Source organism: Dasypus novemcinctus, chromosome 24, assembly GCF_030445035.2.
Source record: "Dasypus novemcinctus isolate mDasNov1 chromosome 24, mDasNov1.1.hap2, whole genome shotgun sequence".
In the NCBI taxonomy this organism is placed as follows: Eukaryota; Metazoa; Chordata; class Mammalia; order Cingulata; family Dasypodidae; genus Dasypus; species Dasypus novemcinctus.
In genome coordinates, this window is record NC_080696.1 from 2,047,077 (window position 1) to 2,071,004 (window position 23,928).

The 23,928-nt window shown below is 56.3% G+C and overlaps 1 protein-coding gene across 6 annotated transcripts in view; it reads right to left on the bottom strand.

Moving 5' to 3' along the window:
* Positions 1-8,334: 8,334 nt before the first annotated feature.
* The window catches only part of UBOX5 (U-box domain containing 5), a 72,950-nt gene continuing 57,356 nt past the window's right edge, over positions 8,335-23,928 (bottom strand). For all 6 annotated transcript variants that reach the window (XM_071211512.1, XM_071211513.1, XM_071211509.1 and 3 more), the window contains 2 exons: positions 19,349-19,510; positions 8,335-12,008 (listed from right to left, as the gene is read on the bottom strand). In XM_071211512.1, the coding sequence (XP_071067613.1) occupies positions 11,797-12,008; positions 19,349-19,510 (374 nt within the window). In that variant the 3' untranslated portion in view covers positions 8,335-11,796. The remainder of the gene's footprint in view (positions 12,009-19,348; positions 19,511-23,928) is intronic.

Here is a 23,928-nt window from a genome sequence, read left to right on the forward strand (position 1 = left end):
CTGTTCCCAAGGGTCCTTGCTGGGCGCCCTCACCCAAACCCCATCTCACCGGGGCCCTCGGGGGTCAGACGTGGCGTGGCCGTGGGTTCAGGTCGTCTTCACCCATCCCGTGACAGGTCAAGCCTCCGGTCACACCCCACACCCAGGATGTTCTCAGAGCTCCGCTGACCCCGAGGTGCCGTGAGCTGATCTCAGCACGGCCTCTCCACCCCCACCCCACCCCCTTCCTTCACCCCCTCCCGGTGACCCCAGGGCCTCTGTCCAGGGCGGCTGCCCTCATCTTCAAACGGACTCGGGCACTGGCAGCAAGTGAAGCTTGTGCTGTGACACCTGCTTCTGAGTCCTGGATAGTTTAGACCCACCCATGTGAAGAGGTGAACAGGCAAGGGCCCCCGGCTGCACTGAACCAGAGGGGCTGCTGTGCCAGGACCGGCGAACAGAGGAGAAAAGCGGGACCACCAGACGGCCAGGGGCAGCCGAGGTCCACTCCAGGAGCCGGGGCAGCGAAGCCAGCTCGTGGGACCCACAGCCATCACAGGGCACACGTCACGTGACCGGAGAGCTACCAGGCAGCGCAGCTAGATTGAATATTCATCAGGTCTCTGGAGGGCGTTACATGACGCTTAAAAGAAATCAGAAATAACAGACCTCATAAAAATTCCAGTCACAGAAGTAACCTCACTTACAGGAACTAAAGTAGCAAGAACGTGTTGGAAAAGCTCTTTCTCATTACGAGCCTGCGTGCCCAGCACCAGCCCTGGGGACCCGCCTGCGCCCCCCTGGGGGCCACGGCTCGCACCTGGCGGGCGCACGGGTGTCCCCCTCGCCCGGGCTGGACGAGCGTCAGGCCCAGCTGTCCACCCCTCCCCACGAAACGTCAGGCCGAGGGGCAGGAGGCACGCGTGGGTGCGGGGAGCAGAGAATCCGGGGTGCAGGCCGGGAGCCGCCGGCCCTCGGGGACCCTCTGCGGAGGCGCCGCGCCCAGGGCCCGCGAGCCGGGGCGCGCCTCCCTCTGGCTCCCGCGAGGCCGGAAGCCCGGCGGCCCGGGCGAGCTGCGCGCAGACGGCCAAGGGCGGGGTGAGCGCGGCCCCGGGCCCGGGTGCCCGGGTCGGCTCCTCGGGGGCGCGGCGCCCCGAATCCCTTGGCGCCCGCAGCGGGGGCGCGGCGCCCCGAATCCCTTGGCGCCCGCAGCGGGGGCGCGGCGCGGGGAGGCGCCCGGCTCAGCTCCCGGGTCCCCGGAGCGGGGCAGGACGCACAGGAAGGCGGGGCGTGGGGCTGCTGGGGGCGACCCTCGCCCGGGTCCCCGCTCGCCCGCCGCCTGCGGGCCCGACCCGCGCTCGCGTCCCGGACGGAGGCCTGCGGGGCGCGCGGGCGCTGCGGGGAGCGGCGGGGAGGTCGCGGCAGGGCCTCGGGGCGCGCTGCGCGGGCGCGGAGCAACCTCGGCCACGGCCCGGGGCTTCTGCCTCCGCACGAAAGCCCCACGTCGTCCTGTAAACTCGGAGCAGGACCCAGCGGAGCCAGGCTGGCGTCCCAGCCCCAGGTGCCCGGGACGAGGCCGGGGCGCGTGGCCGCGCAGGGACCGGCTGCCCGGGGCGTCGGCGCTGAGGTGAGGCTGCGGCTTTGAACCACAGCAACGTAGGGGATTTGGGGTGGGAGCTTTGGGTCATCTGAGTACCAGCTTGACCTCCCGGGGGCTGGAAACGGAGGTCAGCCGGCTGTCACCCTGCTTACGTGACAGCGCCCCGAGACACCTGGTTGGCCTTGCCGCCAGCGTTGCAGCCTCGAAGCTAGAGGGTGGACGTGCTTGTCGCCCCAGGGGACGATGGAAGCGCCGCTGCCGTCCTCCCTGGATTCTGTCACCCATCGCCCTGTGCATAACGCCTTCCAGGGGACGCGCACTTGGCCCAGTGGTTAGGGCGTCCGCCTACTACATGGGAGGTCCGCGGTTCAAACCCCGGGCCTCCTTGACCCGTGTGGAGCTGGCCCATGCGCAGTGCTGATGCGCGCAAGGAGTGCCCTGCCATGCAGGGGAGCCCCACGCACAAAGAATGCGCCCCGTAAGGAGAGCCGCCCAGCACGAAAGAAAGTGCAGCCTGCCCAGGAATGGTGCCGCCCACATGGAGAGCTGACACAGCAAGATGACCCAACAAAAAGACACAGATTCCCGGTGCTGCTGACAACAACGGAAGCAGACAAAGAAGAAGACGCAGCAAATAGACACAGAGAACAGACAACGGGGGGAGGGGAGAGAAATAAATCTTTAAAAAAACAAAAACAAAACGTAACGCCTTCCAGTGAAATCTGTGAATCCTGGCGTGTGGTCTTGGGGTCCCCGTTTGCACTAGCGAGGCGACCTTGTGAGCTGTGGCCCCTGGAATGTTCTCTGCACAGATCCTTCCCGTGGCTGCTGGGGTGGCGTGGCCTCCCCCGGGACCCACACTCCCGCTGTGCTCATGACCCGAGTCAGCCTGGCAGGGAAATCACAACCCCCTAGTGCCCAGCGAATGCCCGTGTCCCCTGTGGGCACGTCGGAGGGCCTCCAGCTCATGCCCAGCGGCAGGGACGGCCTCTGCTGCGCAGCCCGGGACCATGCCGGCCGTGGGCCGATGCCCACTGGTGACGCTGAACGCGCTCTGTCTCCTCTGTGTGTGAGTAAAGCGGCCTTCCATCGGAGCGACCCCGGGAGCATTCGAGGGGGCTGCCCGCCCTCTCCGGGCGAGTCTCCTTCTGAGCAGCAGCCCCATGCCCTCTGGACAAAGGTCAGGCTGCCAAGGCCGCAGGGCCTGCGGGTCTGCCCACTCCCACCGGAGGCCTCATTGGTGCCCCCAGCCCCAGTGCACACTTGGTGGCAGCCCTCGCTGCCCAGGCCCCTCCCTTTGTACCTTTTGATTTATCTCCGTAGTTTCATTAATTTATACCTTTATCTTTGTTATCTGTTTTCTTCGTATTGACTCTGTAATTCCTTTTCTAGCTTTTTGAGTTGAATGCTTAGACCAATAATTTTCAGTCTTCCTTCTTTGAAAATACATATATTTTAAGGATTTAAAATTTCGTTTCTTATTTTGATTGTATTTCTCTTTTTGTCATTTGGTTCTAAACATTTCATAGTTTTCATAGCGATTTCGTCCTTTTCTCATTAATTATTTAGAAGAGTGGTGGGTTTCCGTTTTGTTTGGTTTTTGCTTTTGTTGTGTTTATTTTCCATAAGACTGGAAGTTTATTTTCTTATTGATCTTACTGTTACTGTGGTCAGAGCAGCTGGTCTGCATTGTGTTGCTTCTTTGGAGTTCGTTGCGACCTGCTTTCGTGGCCTAGCATGTGGTCACTTCGGGCGGCGCTGCCTGAGTCCTGGACTAGTAACCACTCTTGAAGAAGCACGTGGCCGAGACCGCGAGGACCTGCTCCGACCTGCTCCGACCCCTGCCCTCCTGCCCGCGCCGCAGACGCAGGCTCGCACCTGCCCGTGGAGTTCTCTACATCCCCTACTTCGAATGTGTGCTGCCGGGTGTCTCCGGGCTTCTGATCGGTAAATGTGCTCCGTGAGTTTGTTCTTCTATCGTTAAATAAAATCCCTCTTTTGGCACGGATGCTGTTTTTGCCTTGAATTCTATTTGTGCCATATTATTGTTGCTCTGCTTGCTTTCGTTTTCTTCACTCCTTGAACTCATCTCCATTCACTGATGGATAAAGAACTGCAGCCTCTGTGATCTATTTTCCATGACACCCTTTCACTTCTTTCTGTCCTGGTTGTACATTTTTTTTCCTGTTCTTTAGTGGTGTGACTTAACCATATGTAAGGTCAATCTATCTCTCTTCTTCTCCAGAACAAGTGAATTCTTTAGAATGTTTTAGCAAGAGTTCCTTTACTTCCATCGTCCATTCTATTGTTAATATTTTAGTTTCACCTTGCTTTTAAGACTTCTCACTACTAATTATTATTGTTGATTGAAACTGCACTCCGCCTTTCTTTGACAAGTAATCCTTCAGGAAAACAAGTCTTTTCACGGACCCACGGCTGCCTGTGAGCTGCTCTGGCACACCTCAGTGGGGAGTCCATGTTTGAACTGGTCTCCAATAGATGCCATGTGATTAAACCTAGAAAATCCTTTCATTTCCCGAGACCTTTTGTTTTAGTGTCTTAGGCAGCTCAACCATAAAATGGGCTTAAACAGTGGGAATTTATTTCTTATTGAGGCTAAAAGAAAGCCCAAACAAGGCATCGTGGAGGAATGCTCTCCCCCTGACGACTGGCGTTCTGGGCTGGCCGCTGACCATCGGCGGCTCCTGCCACGTGGTGCATCAGTCAGCCAAGGGGCACTGATGCAAAGTACCAGGAATCTGTTGCCTTTTATAAAGGGTATTTATTTGGGGTAGAAGCTTACAGTTACAAGGCCCTAAAGAGCCCAACTCGAGGTACCATACAAGGTATTTCCTCACCAAAATTTGTTGCCATGTGTTGAGCTAGATGGCGGGCAACGTCTGTGAGCGTTCGGCCTCCCTCTTCCTCTTTAGGCTCCGTGGGCCCAGTTTCTTCCGATCTCAGCTGTGGGCTGGAGGGCTCGTTTCTCTCTGGGCTCAGCTGCTCTGGCCTCTTCACAAGGTCAGCTGTGAACTGTCAGGCGCCTGGCTCATCTCTCTTCCCGGGGCCGCGGGATCGAAGCTGACACGTTCTCTCCTCCTCCATGTCCATGGAGCTCTCTCTCTTCCTCTGAGTATTTTTTTTTTCTTTCCTCTTCTTGATTGAGGGTCCGTTTATGTAGCCCACCAAGGGGGCAGGGGCTCAACCGTGCCCTAATGACACGGCCGAATCACAGCCCTAATCTTGATTTAATCAAGTAAACGTAAAGCCTTTGAATTTAAATCAATCAAAGAGTATCATGCCCAGAGGAACAGACCAGGTTACAGACATGCCCTGTGTCTTTCTGGAATTCATCGAGAATATCAAACTGCCCCGGAGCAGGGCCCCGGTGGTGTCTGCTGGCCCCTCCTCTTCTGGGTAGTGCTGGCTTCAGCTCGGCTTCCTGGGACGTTCTCACGTCTCATTCCATTCTGCTCAGGAAGGACTCCAGGGTAGGACGAGCAGGCGCCCTGGCTGGGTGGGGCCCACACCCCTTAACTGAAGTCCCTCATCGAAAGGCCCTACTTACGGTGGGCCCTCACCCACAGACACAGCTACCTTTAAGAACATGCTTTTCTGGGGTCCACACAGCCTCAAACCACACACCTCTACATCTTCTCCACCAAACAAAGCAAACACAGGTTCGGGATAACCAACATTCCCTGCGTGCAGACTGTGTTCTCAGCACGCTTTAAGCCACATAACATCGTGGTGTGGATGTTTATCACCATTTTATAGATTTGAAAACAAGCACAGAGTGGTTAAGCAAATTTCCTAATGTGCCACAGCTAGCAAGGAGCAGAATCAGGATCCAAACCCACCTTCTGATTCCAGAGCCCGGCAGCGGGCAGGCACTGCCCGTCTTTCGAGTCTTTGACGACTCTCCCAGGCTGCGATCTACGGTTTTGCTAGGAAGAGGGAACCTCAGGAGCTTCCACCTGCCCTCATCATGCCTAGAGTTGTTAATCGAGTGCAACCCTAATTTGCTACAAAATAATATGAGAGGGGAGAGTTGGGCGGGTGTAGTACAGAAGACACGACGAGGCAGGGAATTGTGGAAAGTGGTGGTGGGTCCATGAAAGTTCCACATAGAAATTTGTATATTTTTTGTATGTGTGTGAAATATTCCATAATAACTTTTTAAAAAATGATTAGCCTCCTCTTTTGTGGGGCTTGGGGTTTAAATATCACAAACGTTTTATAGGTTGTAAATCAACCTACCAAAACAGTAAATAAAACGTGTTCTTTCTTCCTCCTTCCTTGACTAATAAGCATTGAAAGGACCTGGAAGGCCAGGCTCACATCTGGCGTGTTCGCCCTCTTGGAGTCGAGCGTCAGAGCAGGACACTGGGCGCAGCCGCACCCCAGCCTGGCTGCGTCCCGCCCCACGGGGCCTCACACCCTCTCTCGCTGACACCGAGCCTGCACGCCCCAGCTCTGCCCGTGGACCTGGCAAACTCCCCTGCCTTCCACGCTCAGGCCTAGAATCTGCTCCCCAGAGGAGGGTCTGCTGTGGGAGCGCGGCCGGCGCAGGACCCGGTGTACCAGCCTCCCCTCCTGGCTCCAGGCTCTGTGTCAGACCGTGCAAATCCACGCAGGAGGAATCCAGTGGAGGCCACCGTGGCGCAGCGTTTCAGCCAGGCTTGGCGCCTCGGGGGTCTGTGAGCTCGGGCACATCTTTTGAAACAAGTGTCGGCTGCTCGGCAGTGGGCCTGAGCCGGGACCCGTGCTGTGGGTGGAGGAGCGTGAAGCAGCCCGGGCTGGCAGGAGGCGCAGGGAGACGTGCGCTCAGCGGGCGCAGGGGCCCGGGGCATGGCGCCCCAGAGCTGCCCACTCGGTCGGGAGGGTTGGTCTGGTGCTTGCGCGCGGCTCGGCCACTGGCCAAGGAGACGGGGCCGGGAGCGCCTCCTGCGGGCATGTCCCAGCGGGTGGCTCCCGTGGGCTCAGCGCAAGTTCTCGAGAAAGGGAGCTGGGAGCCGGGAGCCGCAATCCGCCCCTCGCCTGGGGGACGGCGCTCGGATCCCTTCACCATCCAGGAGTCCAGGAGCATGGCTTGCTGGGGTGTTGGCCCAGCCCTTGGGGTCCAGTAAGGTGCCCTCCGGCGCCGTCCACTGAAGAAAGGTAATGCCTTGAAAGAAACCCAGGGTGATGGCAGGAGGCAAAGCAGGTGCTTCGCGCGGGAACCCCCAAGACACCCACCGCGACGTTTGCCGGAATCAGACCCCAAGACCCATCTTCCTGCCCCCCCCCAACAGCACTGACCCCCCTCCAGGTCAATGGAGCCCCAGAAATGCATGACCCATGTGTCCCTCTCCCCCCTGCTAGGCAGTGTCCCTTTCACCAGTATGTCCCCAGGCCCAGCCTGGGGTCTTGGGTAAATGACCAACAAGCCAGTGTGCTGCAGCCCCAGCAAGCCTTCTGCTCCTCCGGGGCGCGCTCGCTGCCGGCGCTGGGGTGGGGATGGGGGAGCAAGTACTGGCAGAGAAGTCTCCCTGCCCTCGCTGCTGGGGGATCCGGCTGGTTCCTGGTTCCTTCCTGCCTGTCTGTAACAGCTGCCCACGGTCAGTGGGGGTCTGGTCACTACCGATGAGGAACAAACACTCCAAAACGACGTGCTCAAAGCAGCAACCACTGCACTGCACTCACGAATCTGCGGGTCGGGGGTTCGGGCAGCACAGCGGGGTCAGCCTTCCTCGGGGCTGCAGCTGGGGCCCTGTGCCCGGAGTCGGGGCTCACTGGGGCCACACGGGGTCTCTCCCTGCGGCCTGGGCACCTGCGCAGCCCTCGGCGCAGGGTGGGTGGACGTCTGGGTGGCTGGTCAGGGCTTCCGGAAGAGATTACAGGGTGGAGGGCGAAGACGAAGGTTTGGAATAGACTTTTCCAAGCAGTGCTGGAGAGGGTGTGCGAGCAGCGGGAGAAGAGCGCCGGGCGCGCCAGGGGAAGGGGAATTCACCCAGTGCGGCTCGAGGAGGGGCGGGCAGTGCCCTCTGGGTAGCTGAAGCCATGTCCCTCCCGCCCCAGGGGCTTCAGGATGCCGGGGCCGTGGCTCCGCAGGTGTCACAGACCGAGGATGCGGCAGACACAGGCAGGGTCTATTCCTGCTGCTGCTTGCGTCACCTTCTTAGAGGTCGCTCTGCCCGGGTGTCTCGGCACGGATGCGTGCCCCTGCATCTGATTCCCCCGCTGCCGTGCTCGGCCCCCGCACTCCCAGGGGCCGGTCTCCCGAGCCTGAGCTCATCTCCGGGTGGGAGGGCGGCTCCCTGGAGGACCCCGGCTCCCGAGGAGGCTGATCACAGGCTTCCTGGGCGAGGAGCCGTGCGGCTGCATCTCATCAGCGCATCGCAGGCGGCGCCGGGGCCGCAGGTGCTCTCGGGGGACCCGGGAGCGGGGACCCCTCCTGCCCGCCGCGGCAGCCGGCAGCAGCCCAGCCCACCCAGCTCCTGCTGCCTCCCGACACCTCCCCGCTCCCGCGCCCCTACCCCCCCAGGACCACCCGGGACGTACTGGGTCTGCTCTCACTGGATCTCCCACAGCCACAAGCAGAGCCGGCGTGTGACCGGCGCCTGGCCGCCCTGCCCCTTGTGCCGCGGCTCCTCGCCCCCTCCCCCAGTCTCCCCTTCAGTAACTGCACCTAAGGGCACACCCGCTCCCGTTCCAACCAGGACACTTAACATTTTACAGCAGTTGACGTGAAATTAACTCCATTGAGCCTTGACTGGGGAAACAGCTTTTATTTTCTGTATATTACTGAACTTTCAAATGCTGTGCTGTAAGCTGGTCACAACTTTGTTATTCCATAATTAGGCAGTTCTGTGCCTCTTAGGGCCACATGGTCCATTTTGGCCCAAATGGGGAGGCTCCTGCGGGTCAGGGGTTGGTGTTTCCACCAGCCCGGCGTGCGGGCAGGGCCGGTGACCCTCCCCACGGTCTGCAGCGAGACACCCCAGGACGCCCCAGGGCCCTGAGCGGCCGGAGGCTGGAGGCGCTGGACTAGCGTCCAGCCGGGGTCGGCCTCCACGGGGGGCTCCGGAGGTGGAGCCGTGAGCACAGCCCGAGGCCGACGCTGTGCGCAGCGCACGGGGACTTTTTTAAAAACGTGTGCCTGTCTCCAGCCCCCTGGACGGGCTCTGTCCCCACAGCCCCCACGGGCTCGGCCCCGGCTGTCTGGCCCCTGCCCAAGGCGACCGCGCACTCGGGCCTCTGCTCATGCTCCCAAGTTCCCTCTGCGGGGGGTACTATTTGCATGCCACCTGCAGGGCTTAGCTTCTGGTCTAGCTGCTAAGCAAGAGATTCATCTTCTTAGGAGAAAGGCCGCGTGCATGCCTTGTGAATCTTCTTTTAGATTATTAGGAATACTAACCATTGTAATACAAGCTACAAATATATCTTCCCGGCTTGTAATCTGTGCTTTTACTTTGCTGATAGTGGTTTGTTTTTGCCCTGTAAGAGGGTTTAACGTGTTTTACTGTAGACCACACAGCATAGGCGCACACTCCTTCCTGTGGAAACACCTGCATGCTGGCGGGGTCCCTCCGCACAGGGTGACGGCAGCACGACTATCACTGGTGGACGTCCTGACGCAAGTTTAGAAATGTGCGCAGCCACCGCAGGCTGCCTCGCCTGGCCCTGGGCCCCTGGAATGGTGGGCGAACCGCGCCACGCACGTCTGTGGGGCAGGGACGGCTTCCGCGCAGCCCCTCCCTCTGGAAGCGACTTTCAGCCGTGCCCACTACCAGCACCTCCCGGCCCCGGCCCCGGCCCCGACCCCGGCCCGGGGTGCTTTCCAACCCTTCCAGGAGACAGGCTCTTCAGAGGCCAGAGGACACCGAGGGCCAGTGCACCATGGTCCTCTTTGTCCAGTCCTGTCCAACCTGCCCTCTGCGCTGCCCAATGCCATGGCCGCTGGCCACGTGTCGGAGGCAGCCAAGGAACAGAACTCAACAGCGTCAAGAGCACGGGAGGCTACTGGCTACCACGGTGGAGAGTGAGGCTCTGGTCAGTGCCCAGCCAGGCCTCCACAGCGACCACTCCTTTCCCACCTGGAGGGGAGGGAAGGACAGACCCCGCAGGCCAGCCGGGCGCGGGCCAAGGCTCCTGCAGCCAGGAAGGGCGCGGGGCAGGGGGCGAGGGCGGGCCTGGCTGCCGGGCGTGGGCCGAGGCTCCTGCATGCAGGCGGGCACACGTGCGGGGAGGGGCCAGCCGGGCACCCAGCCCCACCCCAGGGCCCTCACAGTGGCAGCTGGCCCCATCACAATGGCCCAGGCGCCCTCCAGGGGGCTCCTGGTCTGCAGACCTGCTCACGGCAGCCCAGGCAGACCCTGTTTCTGGGGAAATGCAAACGTGCCCGGCAGCGGAGCGGCCTCTGTCTGGAAATCCGCAGGAGCGGAAGGGCCGGCGCGGGGGTCGCAGGGCGATGGAGAACGCGGTGAGCACCGAGCAGCTGCTGCTCTTCTTCCTGGCCATCTGGTTCTTCTACTTCTTCTACCTCCAGGACTACCCCTGACCCGGCCTCCCCTCGCCCGCCCAAGGCCGAGGGGCAGCTGGAGGTGCCCGCCGCTGGCACGGCCCCATGGAGAACGGCCCTACCTCAGCACCGGGGCAGCAGAGTCGAGCGGGTGCCCCCGCCCCCGCCTGCTCAGGGTCCCAGGGCTGCAGCAAACGAGGACAGGAAGGGGGAGGGGCCTGTGCTGGGCCAGGGTGGCGTCCAGCTCTGCCAGCCTGGGTGCTGGCCCTGGGCTCTGGTGAGAAATAAACTGCCCACTGAGCCAACTGGCAAGAGACTTTATTCCCGTTTTCCAGGGGAGAGAACAGCCCAGCGGTGCTCAGCTCTTCCTGCAGGTGTGGGAACGACGTTTTCCACATGCGGGAGCCCCTGACCAGGTGTGGGCGTGGCTCTACCTGGAAGCAGGCAGTGCTGCCCACCCGAGCCAATGCCCATCTCCGTGGGCCCTGGGGACTGAGCCTGTAAGAAAGGCTGACTGCCAGGCCCCTCCCACCAGGGGCCCGGGAGGCCTGGGGAGGGCATTCTGCCAGGCCAGCTCCTCCGGGGGCAGCCAGGGAGGGTGGTGGCAGCAGCTGTGCTGCGCTCAGCCTGCAGCTGGAGGCTTCTGGGCGGTGTGGGAGACAGAACATGCCTGAGCACGCCCTGCCCCGGGGAGCAGAGTCCACCTGTGGCCACCCCAAAACCCTGGCCGAGTCAGGTGCTTCCTGGGCACACGCGGTGGTTTCCAGGCACCCGGTACCCGCGGGGAGGCACGTCCTGGGGGAGCCCAGGCACCAGGAGCAGAGGCGCACGGGGCCTCCCAGGCAGGGAAGAGCCCACCCGTCAGGAAGGGGTGCCACTGGGAAGCGGGCGGCACGCCCTCTGGACACAGCACGCCCTGGGAGCTCCACTCCAAGCCCCTGGAGGCCCAGTGGCGGGGGCTCGGCCTCACCGGGCCCCAGGCGCGCAGCCCTCGGGCGGGGCCTCGGGGCCTCCCACAGGCTCCCGGGCACGGGGAACGGCAGGGGGTCCTCGCTGATGTTCCTCCACTGACGGGGGGCAGGGTTGTAGGAAGGCGTATTTTCCCTCTGGGACTATATGAAGCTAAATTTTGAATGGAAAGAACTGACACCCATAAACGAGTGTTTTTCCTGAAATGGGCCTCGGGCAGAAAAGGCCCTTCGCAGGCAACGGGTGGCCGGCTCTGCCAACGCCAGCTCCCACGCCAGCTGGAGGCACGCAGGCACCTGCTGAGGGTGACCCCACCCCAGCCGCCCACACCTTCAGACCCCAGGCACCTTAAGGCTTGCGTGGTCTGCCGGGCACGGGACCCTCACTCGCGTTGGGGGCACGGCACAGGAGGCCCTGCTGCAGGCTGAGTGTGTGCGTGCGCTAGTGCAGGCAGCTGAGGAAGTGGGCACGGGCGGCGTGGCCCTCAGCAGGGGTCTCTGCCCTGAGCCCTGGCGGGGGAGTGGCAGGGAGGCTGCCCCCCGGCAGCCCACCTATGGCTTTGTCATCCTGCTGCCGCTGGAGCACATGGCAACGCCCCTCCCCCGACCACGCCACACCGAAGAGAAAGGGAGACCCCTGAGAAAGAAGGCAGCCCTGAAAGCCACTGGCCCTCTGGCCTGGGGCGCGGCCCGGCTCGGGAGCTGCGGCCCGTCCTGCTCCCTCAGCTCCTCCAGGGCGGGGACCCTCAGAAGTGGACGCGCAGCACGTCCTGGCTGGAGAACGGGCGCCGGCAGGCTGTGCACGTCGCGGGCGGGGTGCGCTGCTGCTGCTCACTCAGGCAGGGTCGGCACAGGAGGTGGCCGCAGGGCAGCTGGTACACGGGCTCCTTCCCGAGGTAGAGAGAAAACGCGCCTGTGCAGGAGGCACACTCGGGGCCCAGGGCGCCCCCAGGCTGCTCTGAAATCAGGGAGGAAAGGGGCCGTGTTGGGGGCTGCTCCGGGGTCCACGCCTGCCCCAGGCGGAGAGGCCTGCCCAGCGCGCTGCAGCCCCACGGCCTCTGCTGACCCGGGAGGAGGGGCAGGGCCCACGCGGGGGGCCTCACCCCTCACGTGCGACCGGTGCCTCCGGAGTCACCGCAGGGACTCGGTTCCCACTTGAGTCCTAAAAGTGAAACCTGCCACCCCGGGACGCGGGTCAGGGCTCCAGTTCTCTCCAGCGCTGACGGTAAGCCCATCAAAGGTCCCAGAAGCCTGGGGGCTCGGGCCCTTCAGTGACAGAGGAAGGAAAACAGGCCCTTGGGGGAAGCCTTGGCTGTGCTCTGGACAGGCAGGCCCTGCACTGCCCGGGAAGGCGGCGCCCTCTCTGACTGGGCAAAGCTGGGCCAGAACCTCGACCCGTGTGCTGGGCATGGCCCCTCACCTTCTCTGTGCTTATCTGCCTCTGTCACGAATGGGGAATGTTGGGGAGAAGGGCACCGATCCTGTCACCCAGCTTTCTAAACGGCCAGAAGACAGGGAAGGGGCAGAAGCCCAGGCAGCCGAGGGGCTGGGGAGAGCGTGGAGATGAGGAGCTCCAGAGAGACCCTGTGTGTGGTGGAGGGACCCCTGGACGCCGCAGGCCAGACAGGCACCGGTCCTGAACTGCTCACCAAGGGCCTTGAGAACTCAGCTCTCAAGAGTCTGTGGCTCAGGCCCCAAACTGGCCGCTGGGGACACACGTGCAGGACAGACCCACAGAGCACGGCCAAGGCTTTGAACTGACACTGGAGCCACAGCCCACGGAAGGCAGGGCAGCGCCGGGGGCTTGACTCCAACCAGCAGACCGCTGGCTAAGGAGGAACAAGCACTTCTCCTGAAAGACCCAGAATTTCCTAACAGGCTATTCAAAATGTCCTGAATGCAATCCAAAATTATCTGCGCAAGAACCAGGGAGCCTCGAGTAGCAAGGGCAGAGGGGGTCAGATAGTGGACGGGACCTGAGAGCCCAGAGGCCAGAACCAGCACAGAACCACAGGGAGCTACAGGAAAGCAGCACTTAGAACCATGTGCAGAGAAGCAGGACTGGTCACTCTGGAAAGGAAGGAAAACATCAAGTTTCTGCAAAGAAATATAAAGAACTGAATAGTAATGTTAGAACTGAAAGAATCATGACAATAAACACACAGGAAGATCTCAATGCGAACTAGAGACAGCAAAGGGAGGACTTGTAAGCTCCAAGATCCATCAACAGACTCTGAAGAACAAACGGAAAAAAGGACGGGAAAGAAGAACACACAGAAACAAGGACGGGAAAGAAGAACAGGGTCTCGGGGAATTACAGGGAAAGAGCAAAACCCTAAGAGTACTCCTATCATCAGTCACAGAAGGAGAGGAGAGAAGAGTTTGGAGGGAAAAAAATCAAATGTCTGAAACCTTCCCATGTTTGGAAACACAGAAATGTACAGATTTGAGAAACTCAGAGATTCAAAAAGTTTAAAAACCACCAAAAAGGGTAAACACAAAGAAATCCATACCCAGACAAAACAGAATCAAAATAAGAAAACTAATGACAAACCCTAAAAGCACCTAGAGAAAAGCAACATATTGCTTACGTGGGAACAATGACTCAAATACCTGGGGATTTCTCATCAAAAACAAGGAGCCGAACGCAAAGCAAGATGGCGGCAGGTAAGGAGCTCCTGGAGTCGGCTCCAGCTACAGGGCAGTCAGCAAACACCCAGGGCTCTCTGGAGCTGCTGAAGCACCTGTTTGGGGGCTCCAGGAGGCCAAAAGAGCATCCTGACACATCCTTGAAGGAGTGGAACGAGGAGACTGCCCATCTGCCAAGAAGACTTGTAAGTAGAGGCTCCATACCCCAGAGGCCAGTACCCATCCTCCACTGGCGGCACAAGTCATCTTGGGACCAGTTCCGCGGCTGGAATTGGAAGCTCCATTTCCCAGAAACAAGGGAGGAGGAGACGGTTGGCTGCCGATTTCGGCTACTGATTGGTAGACTTGGCTGGCTAAGCGATAACCCTGGGAACAGGGGGTATGAACCAGCCCAAGTCAAAAAGAGGCCAGTAGCTGCCATTCTAACTCCACCCCCAGCCTGAAGGGGAAGCCGGGCTGACTGAAACTCTGTGTCGGCAGGAACCAGTTTCTTTCAGGCACATCAGCCTGCAGCCCTAGCCTAGACTTCAGCCCCACCTCTGGCAGGGAGGAGGCTGAGGAGCCCTGCACCAGCATATCCAGGTAACTGCAGGTAACTTTGGCTGGCATAGACTGAAACTCAGAAGTCTACAGGGGCAACTGTGGTCATCTTCGACCCGCACTGCACAGATTGCTGCCCACACCTGCAGCTCCATCCCTGCCCCAGGCAGGGGAGAAAGGGATGTGAAGCTCCATCAGCCTCTCTGGGAAACCACAGTCTAGGTCTGTACGTGGGTTATTCCACACAGCTGTGACTGTCCCTACCCCGGGCAAAGGAGGAAGTTGGAAGAAGCTTCACTGGTGCCTGTGCAATGAGGGCAGCTTGAGCCTCCACAGCTTATAGCACCACCTACATGCTTGGCTCCTACTGCACAACCAGGAAAGGAGAAAGGATAGGAAGCCCTAAAACTAAAGAGAAAAACTGCACTCAGAAAAAATACTCTAGTAAACCAGATGCCAAGACACCAACAAAAAATTACAATCCACACCAAGAAACAGGAAGCTATGGCCCAGTTAAAGGAACATGATAAGCCTCCAGATGACATAAAGGAGTTGAGACAACTAATCACAGATGGTCAAACAAATCTCTGTAATAAATTCAATGAAATGGCTAAAGAGATTAAGGATATTAAGAAGACATTGGATGAGCACAAAGAAGAATTTGAAAGCATACATAGAAAAACAGCAGATCTTATGGGAATGAAAGATAAGTGCAATCAATGAAATTTTAAAAACATTGGAATCATATAATAGCAGATTTGAGGAGAAGAAGAAAATATTGGTGAGCTTGAAGAAATGGCCTCTGAAAGTGAACATACAAAAGAAGAGATGAAGAATGGAAAAAACTGAACAAGGTCTCAGGGAACTAAATGACAGCAAAAGACATGCAAACATGTGTCATGGGTGTCCCAGAAGGAGAAGAGAAGGGAAAAGGGGCAGAAGGAATATTTAAAGAAATTATGGTAGAAAATTTCCCAACCCTACTGAAGGACACAGATATCCCTGTCCAAGAAGCACAGCATACTCCAATCCAAAAAAATCCAAATAGACTAACTCCCAAGACACATACTCATCAGAATGTCAAAGGCCAAAGACAAAGAGAGAATTCTGAGAGCAGCAAGAGAAAAGCAATGCATAACATATAAGGGATATCCAATAAGATTAGGTGCTGATTTCTCACCAGAGACCATGGAGGTAAGAAAATAGTGGTCTGATATATTTAAGATACTACAAGAGAAAAACTTCCAGCCAAGAATCTTATATCCAGCAAGAATGTTTTTCAAAAATGAGGGCAAAATTAGAATATTCACAGATAAACAGAAACTGAGAGAATTTCTAAGCAAGAGACCAGATTTTCAGGAAATACTAAAGGGTGTGCTACAGCCTAAAAAGAAAAGACAGGAGAGAGGGGCCTGGAAGAGAGTCTAGAAATGAAGACTATATCAATAAAAGTAACTGAAAGTGTCAAAAGAGTGGTGAAAATAAAATATGACAGATAAAACTCAAATAGTCAGGAATAAACTTAACCAATGATGTAAAGCACTTGTACTCAGAAAACTGCAACTCAATGTTAAAACAAATTTAAAAAGCCCTAAATAACTGGAAGAACATTCCATGCTCATGGACTGGAAAACTAAATATCATTAGGATGTCAATTCTACTTAAATTGAGACACAGATTTAATGTAATCCCGATAAAAATTCCACCAGCACTAAAGAAAAAATTGAAAACACGATCATTAAATTTATTTTGAAGGGTAGGAGTCCTGAATAGCCAGAAACATCATAAAAAGGAAATGTGAACCCTCATCTCTAGACTTTAAATCATAATACCTACCTACAGTGGTAAAAACAACAAGGTACTGGCCTAAAGACAGACACAGTAGACCAGTGGAACCAAATTTATGGCTCAGAAACAGACCCTCACAGGTATGGTCAAGTGAGTTTTGACTAGCCTGTCAAACTCACACAGCTTGGGCAGAACAATCCATTCAACAGATGGTGCTGAAAGAATTGGACACCCATAGCTGAAAGAACAGGACCCCTCTCTCACAGCTTATCCAAAAAGTAACTCAAAATGGATAAAATAACTAAAAATAAAAGCAAAAACCATAAAACTTCTAGAAGAAATTACTGGAAAATATCTTCAAGACCTGGTGGTAGGTGATGGATTCTTAAAGGTGATAAGAGAAGGACTGAGTGGACTACTGATGTTTAATGTATGTAGAAGTTTTAATTAGCTTTACTGTAAAATTGTGGAAATGTATAGAGTGGATGGTAACACACAGTAACAGCTAGTTTATAAATGGAGATGTGACTGAAAATGGTAGTCTAGTTATGTAAATGCCAACTGACAGAATGCTTGAGAATAATCTAGGAACTGGAGAGCACAGTAAACCAAGAGGAGGATGAGAATTGTGGCTGATGGTACAGATGCAGGAGTGCCCTTTGTTAGCTAGAGCAAATGTGTATCACTACTGCAGGGTGTTGGGAATATGGAGAAGCATGGGAAAAATACGGCTGGAGTGACCTATGGACTGTGGTTAGTAGGAATAATATAATATTCTTGCATCTATGCAAAGATGTACTATGTTGATACTGAGGCAGTATGGAAAATGTGAGCCAAATATACACTATGGCCATGGCAATAAGCAGATGATATTATTCTATCTGTAGCAAATGACACACCACATTGTGGTGTGTTGACAGAGGGGTGTTGTTTGGGAATTCTGCACATGTGCATGATTGTTTTATAAGTTTACAACTTCTGTCATAAAAAATATATATTTAAAAAATAATAATAGGTTGGGTTGAGGGAAAAACACCAAATGTAAGAAAAAGAACTATGATTAGTAGTAAGATTTGATAGTGTTCTTTCATAGTTTGTAACAAACGTCTCATGACAATGCAAGGTGTTGGTGGAGGGCTGATGTATGGGACCCCTGTATGATGTTATGCATGTTTGCTTTATAAGTTCACAACTTTTACTGTACACTTAATTGTTCATGCATGTTCATATATAAATGATATAAAGATAATAATCAGACTGGTTAAGGGAAAACTACTTTGTTTAGTAGTACTATTTTGACAATTATCTTTAATCATTAGTTAAAAAGGTTTAAATACAATGCAAGTTATTGGTGGTAGGGTGAGATGTTATGTTTGATGTTATAAATGTTTGTTTTGCAAGTTTACAACTATTATACATTTATTGTTTATATATGTTTATGTATGAGTGATATATTTCAATAAATAAAATTTTAAAACAAAAGGACACAAAGAAACAAACATAGAGCCAGGGCACAATAGAATAATTTTTAAATGCTGAAATAAAACTGCCAACGCAGAATTCTATATCCAGCAAACACATCCTTCAGGAAGTGAGAGAAAGAAAGGCTTTCCTAGAGAAGGGAAACCAGGACCTCTACAGGAAACGCTCAAGGAAGTTCCTAGAGGAAGGAGAGGGTCCCCCAGGGGAACCTGGAGCATCAGGGAGGAAAGACCAGGGAGCGAGACGGGAATGCCCGGGACACGCGAGAGCCCCGCGTCCCCTCCCACGGCGGGGCCCTGGCCCTTCTGGACCGCGAGCCCCTCCTCGGCCCAGGTGGGAGCTGCTCCCAGCAGCCCTGGCCCTGCCCACCCAGGAGCAGCTGGAGGACGCGGCTCCCGCCACCCGCAGCTCCTGCCTGGGGCCTGACCCTGACCTGTGGACGCAGCGGGGCTCGGCTTCCCTGCTCAGGACGCCCCGTGCCCGCGAGCGCAGCAGGACCACAGGGGCCTTCCCTGGAGGACCCTGCTTTGCCCGCGGAATCCCGTCCACACGGCCCATCCTAAGTTCTCTTCGGAAGATTTCCCCGTAGACCCCGTGAGGAGCCTGCGCTAGTGGGGTCCCAGTGGAAAAGAAGCCCGAGCGGGCAACGAGCACCTCCAGCCTCAGGTGGAGCAGGAGAAGAGAAGAGGCGCGTCCTTGGAGGGTCAGGACAGCCTCTGGGGGAAGCCGTGAGAAGGAGCAGGGCCAGCCCTGCAAGGAGCAGGAGGGACAGCGGGCCCAGCCCGCGCAGGTGGGGAGGACAGGGGGAGACGGGGCGTGAGCGGGCGGGCGGGCGGACGGATGGACAGGCCCCCAGGCGGCGGTGCTGGAACGGTCCTGAGACGGCAGGAGACGCCAAGCGGAGGTGCGCCGCCTGCCCAGCAGCTGCCAGGGAGGTCGGTCTGTGCTGGAGGGCAGGTGCTGCAGGGAACCGGGGCAGCCGCCTGGGGGAGCGCGTCCAGAGAAGGGGATCCGGGGCCGGCTGAGGCTCACAGAGGAGCGGCCAGGGAGGGGAGCGGGTGGGAGGAGCACCATGCCCAGAAGCCAGAAGGGGCCTCAGGAGGGGCCGGGGCGCGTGGAGCAGCCGCGGAGCGAGTGGCCGAGCAAGTGGCCGTCGGAGGGCGCGGAGCCATCGCTAGTCACTTGATGAGACAGGCTCTGAGGGACCTCAGCATGGAGCCTCCCCAGGGGGGCCGGAGAGAGGCCGCGCTGGAGGGGACAGAGCTGAGCAGGTGCCACAGGGGCCCGAGACTGGCCCCCGGCAGGCAGGGCGAGCAAGTGCACCCATTCCATCTAAAAAATGCCCCACCACCAGAGCCAGGCCGGTCGCTCTGAACGCTCTAGTCTATCATACAACGTGTTCACGGCTTCGTTTCAGGCAGAACCTGGTTCAGGAAGCTGCCGCTGATCTTTTCTAGCACACTGATGAAACCTCAAGAGGAGGAGGTGAAGATGACAGTCAACCCCAAACCTCCCTCCTCATGGACACAGAGTCCCCAGAGGTCAAGTGGGAGAAAGACTAGATTAGAAAATAAGGAAAAAGGAGAAACAAAAGTCCTCAGGACCGAACAATTAACATTAGACGTCATGAGAACAACAAACAAAACACGGCAGAGTGTGGCCAAGCCCCAAAGCCACAGAACTCCTAAGTTCTCTAAAGAAAGCCTTTCCAGTGAAGAGTGCAGCTTCCAGGCTGCCCCAAGGCTCCTGGGGCAGGACAGAGGACGGGCTCTCTCCAGGCCTGAGCGCGAAGCCCACAGAGCCCTGTGCGGACAGGTCCGGTGTCAGGCTGGCCATTACCTGAGCTGGGGCCTGGCCTCCAGGAAGTGCCGCTCGCTCTCGTGCCCAGGTGGTGGAGCTGCCCCCTGGTCAGCTGCGCCGTGAAGGAGGGCATGGAGCCAAGGGTCGACAGCAAGGCCATTTCCAGGCTTTGTGACAGCTTCTGCTCGTGAGACACTGGACCTGTCGAGAGAGACACAGCACAATCTCCTGAGACGCTTGCAAGCCGCTCTCCAGGGCGCTTGCCGCAAAGGCAGCCCCGGCCCTCCGACAGAGGAGCGTGAAGGAATGGCTCCAGGGCCTGCATGGACCGCACTGCAGGGCTTCTGGCGCCCTGGGCAGACAGCTGGCAGGCACATCCCCTCGTGGTCCTCTCCAGAGGCCCCTGCTGTCCCCTGCTGCTCCCCAGCCCCAGCGCCTCAGGCCTGGCCCCCTCCTCCCTCCTAGCCCAGCCTCGCGGCCACTGCCTGCTCAGTCAACACTCCCTCTCAGCTAATAGAAAGCAGTGACTACCGAGATCGAGATCGATGGGCCCGAGCCCGCACCTGCCCATCCAGCGTCCAGGGACCGTCTGCGCAGCGTCCAGGCAGGGCCCAGCTGGTGACAGGAGGGCAAGGTGCCGAGCAGGTCTGCAGGACACAGCCCAGCAGCCTGTCCCGTGTCCCCCCGGAGAGCTCTGCGAACAGGCCCAGGCTCCCAGGCCCCCCCCTCCCCTCCCCGGCACCTCGCAGGTCTCCACGAGCATAAGCCTTTTAGAGTAAGGGAAAGGTGGTAAAAATCATAAAATGGAAGAATAATTTTCATAAGGAAAAAAGCTGTCTAACAGCTGTCTTCCAAAAAGCACCAGGCACTAATAATCACGGGAGAATTCTACCAAACATTTAAAGAGCAGGTGGTTTTGTTTTTTTGTTTTTGTTTTGTTTTTTTAAAAGATTTATTTATTTCTCTCCCCTTCCCCCCGGCCCCAGTTGTCTGTTCTCTGTGTCTATTTGCTGTGTGTTCTTCTTTGTCCACTTCTGTTGTCAGCAGCACGGGAATCTGTGTTTCTTCTTGTTGCGTCATCTTGTTGTGTCAGCTCTCCGTGTGTGCGGCGCCATTCCTGGGCAGACTGCACTTTCTCTCGCACTGGGCAGCTCTCCTTACGGGGTGCACTCCTTGCGCGTGGGGCTCCCCTACGCGGGGACACCCCTGCGTGGCACGGCACTCCTTGCGCGCATCAGCACTGCTCATGGGCCAGCTCCACACGGGTCAAGGAGGCCCGGGGTTTGAACCTTGGACCTCCCATGTGGTAGACGGACGCTCTAACCACTGGGCCAAGTCCGTCCCCAAGGTGGTTTTAATATTACTTAAATTGTTCCAGAGTATAAAAAAGGAAAATTTCCAAATTCCTTTTATAAAGCAAGTAAATAATTCCAAAACCTGATGAAGGTGTGCACACGCGTGCACGCACACACAACAGTCCAGGCTCCTCAATGACTGACGAAATCCTAAATAAAACACTGGCCAACAGAACCCAGCAGCACACGGAAAGCAGCAGGACCCCGGGTTACCGCAGGGACGTGGGGAGCGCAGCGCTAGGAAGCTGCTCACGGCTCCATCACAGTGAAGAGCTGGGCAGGCAGTGAGCATCGCCCCACTGAACTGATAGGCACGAGCCAGAGCAGCAGCCACCCAGAGGAACACGCGTGGGAGGGGAGTCAGCGCGGAGACGGCCTCGTGCAGCCTAAGGCCCCACTCCCGGCAGGCAGGCCGCTGGGTGCCCCTCCTTCTGAGCACAGGCTGGACCTCGTGACTAGTTTTTCACAGAACAGAGCAGAAGGGGAAGTCCCTTTAAAGAGCAGGCTGTACACCTCACTTCCGCCCTACTGGCAGCCCTCTGGCTCCCTGGCTACCCTACTGTGCGCTGCCTGTGGAGGCCCATGCAACAAAGAACTGAGGGGACAACAGCTGGCAAAGAACTGAGCCCCTCCCCACAGCCCCCACTGGGGGTGGCAGCAGGCTCCCTACCCAGCCAGGCCCCGTCCTCTCCGAGTGCGGCTTGGCAGACGCGCCCCTGCCACACAGGGTGAGCCCGCGCTCTCGGCCCGAGGAGACCTCTCCCGTCCAGACCAGGTCCCCAGGGTCCTGCCCGAAGTCGTTCTCCCTTCGCTTTGCTCCTCCCCTTTGGTCCAGGCTGGCAGTGGCTCTGCCATACAGAGCTCTCAGGGGTCCAATGCCTCAGACACACGGACTTTCACAGACCCCTCAGGTCAGGAAGCTGCCGACTGGTTTCAGGTTCAGCTCAGCCCACATGGAGACCTATTCCGACAGGCTCAGAATTTCCCAACCCATCAAGATCTGGCTTCCTGGTGCCCAGGAGCTCCGTTCTCAGCGGGCCTCTTTCCTTTTTCATTCTGTGATAAGCTGCGAGAAGCCACGCGGCACCTCCACGATGGCCTGGACACCTGCTCAGCTGTGCACCCACTCGCCACATGCAAGCTCTGCCGTCAACTCAACCTCGTCAGGGTGTCTGCCATTTAAAACAAGGCTCGCCTGTCTTCCAGTTCCCAAGAACACACTCGTAATTCCTTCTAAGCCCTCATCGGAAGTACCTTCAGCATCCACGTTTCTACCAACCGTCTCCCCAAAGCACTCTAGCTCTACCAAGCGCCTCCAGTTCTCCAGCCGCTAACCGTTCCTCAATCCCAAAGCTGTCAGCATACTTGTGGTATTTGCAATAGTAGCGCCCTAATCTCCTGGTGGGTAAATCTGTTTCAGTTTCCAGGGCTGCTCAAATACCACGCAAAGGGGTGGCTTAAACAATGCGGATTTATATTTGCTCAGTTTTGAGGAGAAGAAAAAGTCCAGATCAAGGCATCATCAAGCCGTGCTCTCCCCGAAGACGGCGGCGTCCTGAGGCCGGCTGCCGGTGCCCCCTGGCGCTCAGCCTGCCACACGGCAGGGCGCGGGCGGCCTCCCCCGGCTCCCCTTCTCTCCCAGGCTCCACTGAGGTCGCTTCTGGCTGTCTCCTCCGTGGCGTCTGTGCCTAACTTCCCTCCATTTAGGAAGGACTCCGGGACGAGGACCAAGGCCCCTCCTGACAGGGGCGGTCACGCCTTGCCTCAGGCAGCTTCTTCCAAAGGTCCTACTTCGCGCTCAGGAATGGAGGAGTTCAAGAACATGCTTTCCCGGGGTACACACAGCTCTAAACCACCTCCCCCTCCAGAAAAAGGACCAAGAAAACACTGGGAAGAAATATTTTTGGTTCATATCTAAGTCAAAAGGGCTACTCTTCATAATGCATAAAGAGCTCCTAGAAACTACTAAGAAAAAAATCAACAATTATTAGAAAACAGACAAAGGAAATGGACAGACAGTACATAGAAAAGGAAACACAAATGATTTTTAATCAGAAAGAAGGTGCTCACCTCATTAATAACAGAAATGAAAACTAAAACAATGTAAGGTTCCATTTTTTTATCTTCAAATAACAAACTCATACATTCTGTTTGCACAGCTATAAGGAATCTCACACACACTTCTGGTAGGGTATTCCCTAGAGCAATTCAGCAATATCTATCAAATTTACAGATGGATATATATCTTTTGGCCAAAATCCCACTTCTATAAACTTGTCCTATGGATATACTTGCACATGTACGTACGTGCAAGGTTATTCATTTCAGAATTGTTTGTAATAGCAAAATATCAGACACAATCTAAATGCCATCACAAAAAGAAGAGGGGAGCAAATATAGCTCAAGTGGTTGAGCGCCTGCTTCCCACATATGAAGTCCCGGGTTCGATCCTGGTACCTCATAAAAACAAAACAAACAAAAAAACCAACTCTCACTGGGGAGCAGATATAGCTCAGTGGTTGAGCGCCTGCTTCCCATGTATGAGGTCCTGGGTTCAGTCCCTAGTACCGCCTCAAAAAAAAAAAGAGGAGAGATTTAAATGTTGTACTGTGTAAGTGTGTGAGTTTTAACTATATGAATATATTGCTTATTTCCAAAAAAGGAGCTAAAATTAAGCCATACAGTGATAAAGTATTCTGAAAACTATTTTTTTATATCAATTTTAAAACCCTTGCCTAATCTTAGATTCAAAAAGTCATACATCTTTATTTTGTCTCAATTTTACAGTTAAAAGATCTTGTTGATTTTGCTCTGTTCTCTGTAAATTTCACAACAGCCTTTCCTCCAAATCACTATTAAGGACTGAAGATAAGCACCAGGACTGCGGCCCGAGTCCCTTCCACTCAGGCTTTCCTCCGCTGAAAACGCATTTCTAAACTTCATATGTCTTCGTTTCTCTTTTCTCCTCCTGTGTTTTACTAGGATTAAGTGCATTAGTCATCCTGGGTAAAACACATGAAAGCCACAGCCACCTTTCGTACCGGGGATCTCGGCGAATGAACGTGAATGCAGACCGCGCAAAGCAAAGGTCCTTAAATTTGAGGCCAGTGACGGAGGAGACGTGGAGGCGCGTGGGGCTGGGAAAAGCCAAGCAGCAGCTGGGCTAGCTGAGCACATCGGCCCGAGCCGCGACCGCTCCAAGCGTGCTCCCAGGGGCGGCCAGCAGCAGTCCAGGAGCCCCTGGCAGTGCCCCGGGAAGCAGCG